Source organism: Molothrus aeneus, chromosome 2 (genome assembly GCF_037042795.1).
Source record: "Molothrus aeneus isolate 106 chromosome 2, BPBGC_Maene_1.0, whole genome shotgun sequence".
Classification (NCBI taxonomy): Eukaryota; Metazoa; Chordata; class Aves; order Passeriformes; family Icteridae; genus Molothrus; species Molothrus aeneus.
In genome coordinates, this window is record NC_089647.1 from 4494565 (window position 1) to 4502428 (window position 7864).

Genomic DNA, 7864 nt, shown 5'->3' on the forward strand with positions numbered 1-7864 from the left:
GTTACCCCAGTTTAAAGCATCTCTTTATACAAATCTTTATAAGGTCACTGAGCACAAAGTGACGGATAAAACAAGCTAAGTGTTTATTTGGGTAAGTAATGCTTGGAAGAGCCTTCAGTGGAAGGTGGAATGGTGTTCAACTGACAAAACCAAGCCTTGCAGAGCAAGGGCTCTGACATGTGCAAGAGGTAAAACCTGAGTTCTGCCCAGTGGCAAATCATTCTGTGGGCTTTGTGGCCCAAAACAGATAGTCCCTGCTGCTCTGATTAAATTATAGGGTTTTCCCAAGGGAAGGCTGGGCCTCAAACACCTGTGGTGGCATAGAACCAGCCTTTGAGGCTGATTTAGCAGTGGGCAGGGATAGTGGGGCTGAAGGATTGTAGAATAACAGAATCATTATGGTCGGGAAAGAACTTAAGGATCCCCGAGTCCACCTGTTAACCCAGCACCCCGTGCTCACCAGTAAAGCGTGTCCTCATGCGCCATATCCACGCGGGTTTGGGACACTTCCAGGATGTGACAGACTTCCCCAGGCACACAAAGCAGGGGCCGGCTGCTGCCGGGCACCGCGCCATGGCCTGTTCCGCGTCACTCTGACCCCGCAGAACGGGGGGTGTCGGAGCGGGGGGACTGGCTCGGCACGGGCGGGAGCCGCCGGGGCATCTCCGTGACATCCCTGGGACACAGCAGGGACATCTCCGGGACATCTCCGTGACATCCCTGGGACACAGCAGGGACATCTCCGGGAGCCGCGTCCCGCCAGCGGCCCCCGCAGGCCAGCGGGAGTGCTGCCATCACCTTCCCTTCTTCCCGCGCTGGTGCTCCAGGGAAACGGGATTGTGAGGGAATTCTGTGGGACGGGGCCAGCGCGGTGAGGTCCGAGCAGGCCAACAGTGGCACCCTGGCCTGGAGCAGGAGTAGCATGGCCAGCAGTGCTCAGCCACACCTCGAACGCTGTGTCCAGTTCTGGGCCTCTCACTTCGGAAAAGGCCTTGAGGGGCTTGAGCGAGTCAGGGGAAAGGTCTGGAGCGCAAGTGTTGTGAGAAGGCGCTGAGGGAGCTGGGGGTGTTGAGTCTGGGAGAGGGAGGCTCAGGGGGGACCTAACTGCTCTACAGCCACCCGAAAGGACGGTGCGGCCAGGGGGGGTTTGGCCTCTGCTCCCAGGGAACGAGGGACGCGATGGGAGGACAGGGCCTCAAGCTGTGCCAGGGAGGTTCAGGCTGCACATTCAGAGGAATTTCTTCACAGAAAGGCTGATTAGATATTAGGATGGGTTGCCCGGGGAGGTGTTGGAGTCACCGCTCCGGAGGTGTTCGGGGAAGGGCTGGCTGTGTCGCTCGGTGCCTTGCTCCGGGGCACTCGGCGGGGTTGGGTCCCAGCTCGGACTCGCCGATTTTGGGGTGTTTTCCACCCATTCGGTGACGCACAGCAGGGCTCCCATTGGCTGCCGGGCCGCCGGTGACTCCACCCCCTCCCGGACCGCGCGCTCGCGGTTGTTTACCTCGTCGGCGCGCGTTGACCCGCCTCCAGTGGCTCTCATTGGCTGAGGACCGCCGACCTCGTAAGTCTATTGGCTGATAGCGGGGGTGGGGGCTCTTCACTCCCGAAGTTGTCGCTCATTGGCTCGAGGGGACGGGCAGCGCTGCTGCCACTGGTGAGGCAGGGCGAAGCTCCGCCCCCCGCGGCGCGGCGGGTGGGCGGGCGGTACGGGCGGGCCCGGGAGTCGATGGCCGGCGCCGTGCGGGCTGGGATGTCCCGGTGCGCGGCTGTGCGGGGAGCGCTGTCCATGTCCTCAGCGATGGCGCGGCTGCTGCTCCTCCTGTGCGCCGCATCGGGGCTGCTGCTGGCGGCCGTGGCGGCTATCCCGCCGCCCGAGGAGGCGGCGCGTATGGCGCGCTACGTCCTGCACAGCTGCGACTGGGGCGCGCTGGCCACGCTGTCGGCGCAGGAGGGGCTGCGCGGCCGCCCCTTCGCCAACATCTTCTCCCTCAGCGACGGCCCGCCCGGGCCCTGCGGCGGCAGCGGCGTGCCCTACCTGTACTTGACCGACATGGAGATCTCCGTGCAGGACCTGGAGGTGAGCGGGGCCTGGAGGGGCGGTGACACCGCTGGTGCGGAGTGACCCCACGGAGGACGCTCGGAGAAGCGGCCGGGTCCCTCAGGCCGGCGCTCAGCAGCAGGTGGTGATTGCAAGGCAGTGTGACAGCGCTGGTTCACGGAGCCGCGGGATTGCTGGGGCTGGGAGGGACCTCTGGAGATCCTTCAGGGTCACCTCGGGCAGGTGACACGGGAACGTGTCCAGGTAGGGCTCTCCAGAGAGGGAGACTCCGCCGCCTCCGTGGGCAGCTGTTCCAGAGCCCTGCACCCTCTGCGTAAAATTGTTCCTCATCTGTGTTTTAGTTTATGGCTCTTCCAAGGATGACACCCCGTTTGTCAGCCCTGGGGACAATTACTAGCCCTTGAGCAGTGCTGTCTGTGGCTACAGCCAGGAGGGCTCCTGAGAAGTTCCTGCTGATCGTGGTCTTGAGAAAGAAAGGGCAGCGCCAGGCAGAGCAAGTGTCTGCAGCTTCCAGAAGCACTGAGCAAAGAAATGAGGCGCCACAGAATATTCGAACAGAGGAAATTTCACGCACAACAAAGTCAAAAGGAGTGGAACTTGTCAGTGTGGGACCTAAGCAAAGAGAATTTTTACAGAGCCTCCTGAAGGAATAGTTATTAAATCTCTGGAGCTTACCGTAAAGGGAAGCACACATGGAAAGGCAGTTTTGGCATGCTGAGACTCTGAGTGTGTAATTGGCCTTGTCCCAGAGCTTTTATGGCCAAGAGTTTGCTAAAAACTTAATGAAATAGCAGTCATGCCTCCTTTATTGGATTTGTTTGTTTGTTTTAGTAACTTACAATATTAGTAAACACAAAATAATGGTAATTTTTCAGATTGTTTTATGATTTTTTGTTTGTTCCATGTCAGGTTTTAGTTTGTTACCTTAAAATAGTTGAATTATATGTCTGAGTGCTGTAGAGAGTCTAATTTGTTTTGCATTATATCTTTCTTTCCATCCCAAATACATCTGTTCTCTTTCAGAATAACATAAAACCCACCAGTATAAACTAGTAATCAATATTTCCTTCAGGAGGCTCCTCAACAGGTCCTTATTTTGCTGCTTCAGTGCAGAAACTCTTGACACGTGATAGTCACAGGCGAGGGAGAAGGTACCAAGTAATCATGAGTCAGCTTTTTGGGAGTTAAGCAACTTCCTATCTCTCAAGTGGCTGCTTCTGTTTCACGAGGTCTCCTGTGCTCTCCGCAGTTTTCAAGTGACTGTGCAGGGTTTCTCTTGGACATGAGCTCTTCTAATGAAACGTCTCAAAGCAGGGGAACTTCCCTTGCTGGGAGATAATGACCCTTAGTAGATGGCATTCTGCAATCCTGTTTGGCACCAGTGCTTTTCAGGCCATGGTCACCAAATTAGTTTTTAGAAAAACAATCAGATATAGGTTCTTTAATTCTTCAAGTTAGGTGTTTCACTTAAATACTCTGAATTTTCTTTTTAAACCTAACTTCTAAAGTTCACTTTAAATTCCAAAAGAGCTGTTTGGGAGAGCCAGGAGGCTGTTAGGAAGAGATGTTTGTTTTTGTTCTAGGTAATTTTACCAACAGTTGAGAAGCCCACTTGGTTGCCTTCTCAGTAATACTTTGCCCTTTCACCTGATGAAATTCACTGTATGTCCTTGTCTTCTGTACTGTCCTTTGTGTCTGTAAATTGTAATATATGATCATTTGCATGTGAAATAGGTGGGCTGAATTCAGAGTTTTAAGGAGTCTTGTTCTGTGATGTTTGCATTTTATGTGAACAAGCTTCAGTACATCTCTGAACTGGGCTTTATTTCAGATTCAGAGGAAAGGCTCGCCCAAGGAGCCTTTCAGATGTAGTTAGGAAAAGGTGGTGACAGCTCTGCTCTTTCTGCCAGTATTATTGAGCTGAATAAAGTACCAAGAGCTGAAAACGTGGTGGGTATGACATTTTTTTTCACTCAAGAAAAGTAAGCATAAACCTCTTATCTTGCTTCTTGCATTTCAGGTCAATTCAAATGCCTCCTTGACTGTGTCTTTGGCACAGACTCCTTACTGCAGAAAGCACAAATATGATCCCCAGAACCCCCTCTGTGCCCACATCATCTTCGTTGGGAGCATTGTAAAGGTGAGCAGCTGAAAGCTGGCGCTGGGCAAGGTTGTGTGCATCAGATACAGATTTGTTTAGTGGAGGGAGAGGAGAAAGGTGAGAAATTCTGTGCAGAAGCATATGCTGAGGTGTTCTGTGCTGTGATACCCAAAGGCCAGCTCGTAGTTTGTGGGAGGAAAAAAAAAGTTAACCCTTGATTATTGCAGGAGCTCTGTTGACATGCCTTTAGCAAGGAATTTGGGGAGAAAATAATGCAGGAAATATCCCTCATTCCTGTCAATCTATCCTGAAACTATGAAGTCTGAGGCCATTATTTTGGAAAAACCTTCATATTTAATTCACATCTCTGTTGCTCAGTTACATTCTTTGGTTCGAGCAGTGTGACGTGCCTGCTTCTGAAACTCTGTTGAAGTAAATACAAACCTGAGCTACAAAGTTGCAGGTATTATAGACAAAAAATGTGCATCGTGTGATCTGGTGGCATTGCTGCCAAGGCAGTGTTCTTTTGTGCACCAGTACTTTGGTGTCTTCTAGGAGGAAATGAGAGCTGCATGTGTTATTTATTGAATATACTAATCCCATTACTGGGGTAATGATTGAGGATGAGAACTAGTCATCACTACTCTCCTACTTGATAGTCTCATTATTATTTGGTGTTTTCACAGCTCTGATATTTGCACATTGCACTCAGCAGTCTTGTAGTTGCTTTCCTGAGTTTCTCATTCATAATGGAGTTGATTTTATTTAGGTGGTTTTTCTTATTCTATACCCAGAGCTCTAAATGGTTGATTTCACCCTTCAGATATCTACACATTGTATATTAAGTGCCATCACACTTTTCAGCTTCCCTTCTCTGTAGATTCTGTTATATCATCCCATTTATGTTTGTGTGTTTCTGAGCACAGTTGTATCTGTTTCTGTCAGTTTGAATGAACAGGTGCAGAGGAGGTGACATTACACCTAAGACATCACATTATAATAATTCACCTAGCATCTATACTTTTCTGTTTGTGGTTTGTTTAAAGATTTATTCTTATGTTGATGAAATACTCTCTTGCTCATACTAACTCTAAAAGCAGCATTTTGATTTAATGCTGAAATCCACTACTTTGTAAGTGTTGCCTGTCTCACACTCTTGCACACCACACTGAGGATGAGCAGCCTCAGCCACAGTAATGAGCCCCTTGGGACAAGAAGTGGCTGGACTAAGAAAGCACACTGCAGTCAGCATAGGTTTTTTAGCTAAAACTCATCTTTACATGACTATCTTATTGTAACATTTTCCTGGTTTTTGTTTAGGTGAATGATTCAGAAGCAGACTTAGCCAAAAAAGCATTATTCACTCGCCACCCTGAAATGGAAAGTTGGCCCAAGGATCACAATTGGTTCTTTGCCAAATTCAACATCACCAATATTTGGGTCCTGGACTACTTTGGTGGATTGAAAATTGTGACACCAGAAGAGTACTACAGTGTCAAGCCTTAGTAAGTGCTGAAGTTTTTCATGGCTACCTCTCATTATAGTTCACACCTGTAAACTTCTTGTTGTTAACAGGGAGGAGTGACTCCTATAGCACTGGCACAGTCACTGTCCTCTGTTTGAATTAATTGCAAGACAGATGATGTTTTGGTCTAATAATTAATAGTAGTGAGACTCTTCAGCATTTCTGAAGCTTTATTAATGGGATTGCAGCAATATTGCTGATACTTCCAAAAGAAAATTGCTGTTGAATCTGTCCTTATGATTTTGAAGTATAGAGAAATTGTCTTCTATTGTCTACATAAAACCAAGTCTTCAAAACTTTCAAATATATTTTAGCACAGTCAACATGAATTATGCATTCATTTCACTCTTATTCTTACTCCTTGTAGGTGGAAGAAGATCCTTGGTGATGCTGATATGGAAATGAATGACTTTGGCTGTTTCATGAAAGATTTATTTTTTCTATGTAGTGTAGAGCTGCATTAATAATATAATAAATCAAACACCTTGCATTGTTAATGAGCATGTGTTACCCTTATGAAGCAGATTTAACTTCTCACTAACTTGAATCATGTCACAATGGAAAACCTTTGTGCATAAGCAATAACTAAATTTTATTCACTGGATGTGAATTTGGAAAGGTGTCTGACAGTGTGCATTCAGAAATGTTGTGTTTACTGGAATCTAAAGGATTAGTCCAGTTCTAAAGTGCCTTAGTTAAATAATGTTTCTGAGCACTTTCCAATATTTTATTTTTAATACCAGTTCAGTTTAGAATTTTATGGTGAAGTTCTACAGGATGGCTCAGCTGATGGAATGGAAAGCATTGTCTGTATTACAGTGGCAAAGGATGTGCTGAGTTTCCAAATCCTGTTAAGAATTTTCTCTGCACGCTGATAAACTCACTTTTTTGAACCATTTTTCTGTTTTATTGAATGTGCTGTAGAATACAGTTGTGTTCATGCCAGCTGTACTTATATCTCAGGATGAGTTCTTGGTAATTCCTCAGCTGATTATGTGCCCTGACTCTGTAATAGAAGCAGTACCTAAAACATCTGACTCAAGATGAGTAGTGTCTTGTAAATTCAGAGAGAATGTTGTGAAGGGTAAATGTTTTCTGATTGAGATGCTGAAATACTCAGCTTTGTTAATCTGATCAAATGGCAATTCATCAGCATTGTTCCTCTCAACAGCAGAACTGAGAAGATTTTGGGGTCTGGAAGCCTTAGACAGCAATTTTGGATTAGTAACCAAGAAATGAAAAAGAAGCAATACAGTTTGACACAAATGGTTCATGATTAGTAGAGAATGAAAATTAATGAAAGGTGTGCCTAATTAATTCTGTGTTAAAGTAAATTATATCCAACCACAAAAAAAACCCCAAACCTTTTTAACATCCTCTCCAATCTGTTGTGCGCTGAGATCACCAGCACTAAAAAGTATTTATGAACAAACAAGTTGATTTACAGTGAGCAAATATTACCTAGTTCACCTAAAGAATTTAGACTCCTTAGAGGAGGCTGATCTATAGAACAGTGGGATTTGTCATGTAAGATCCCCATATCTTAATGTTGTTGTTATATCACTCCTTTTCTCAGATACTGGGATGATTTGTGAAAGTATTTTTTATGTAACTTATTAAGAGTTCTTTCTTCATAAGGGGAAGGAAGCTACTTGGTACTGTTCTACTATTTTAAAATTAATTTAGGATTAAAAAAACTTAAAATATAGAAACCATTTCTGTTGAATAGGTAACACTGATATTTAATGTGAAATTGAAAAAAAAATTAATATAAGGTATGACAGTTGTGAAAACTCAACTGAATCTCTGTCATGGACTCAATACTTTCTGTGAGGACGCCTGAATGCATTATGTGTAACCCTGTAATTTCTGATGTGTGAGACTGATGATGCTGGGCTTTTGTTAAAATTAAAATATTTTTTTGACAAGTGGTGTCAAGCATTATTTATTGCATGTCCAAGAATTATTCTCTCCCTCCTGCTCTCTTTCATAATAGCACTCTCTTTTTAGTGTTCTTGTCTTACTGTTTCCCTGAAGTCTTTCATTCTTGCTAGAATTAATGGGAAAATGTCCCTACTTATACTTGCCTTCCCCTCCTTGGGTTAAATCTGTGTCTTTGTACTTCACATGCTTTCCTGCTGTGAAATGAAAAATTGCAAAGACAAATGCCATCATTCCA

At 45.9% G+C, this 7864-nt stretch overlaps 1 protein-coding gene across 2 annotated transcripts; it reads left to right on the forward strand.

Moving 5' to 3' along the window:
• The first annotated feature begins 1714 nt into the window (after positions 1–1714).
• CREG1 (cellular repressor of E1A stimulated genes 1) lies at positions 1715–7613 on the forward strand. 2 transcript variants are annotated; one of them, XM_066568187.1, is made up of 4 exons: positions 1715–2077; positions 4080–4199; positions 5481–5665; positions 6053–7613. In XM_066568187.1, coding segments are annotated over exons 1-4 (657 nt in total). In that variant the 5' UTR covers positions 1715–1726; the 3' UTR covers positions 6054–7613. The 2 variants fall into 2 exon arrangements, with proteins under 2 accessions (XP_066424284.1, XP_066424292.1); XM_066568195.1 differs by lacking the exon at positions 6053–7613 and having other exon boundaries at positions 5481–5666.
• Positions 7614–7864: the final 251 nt, after the last annotated feature.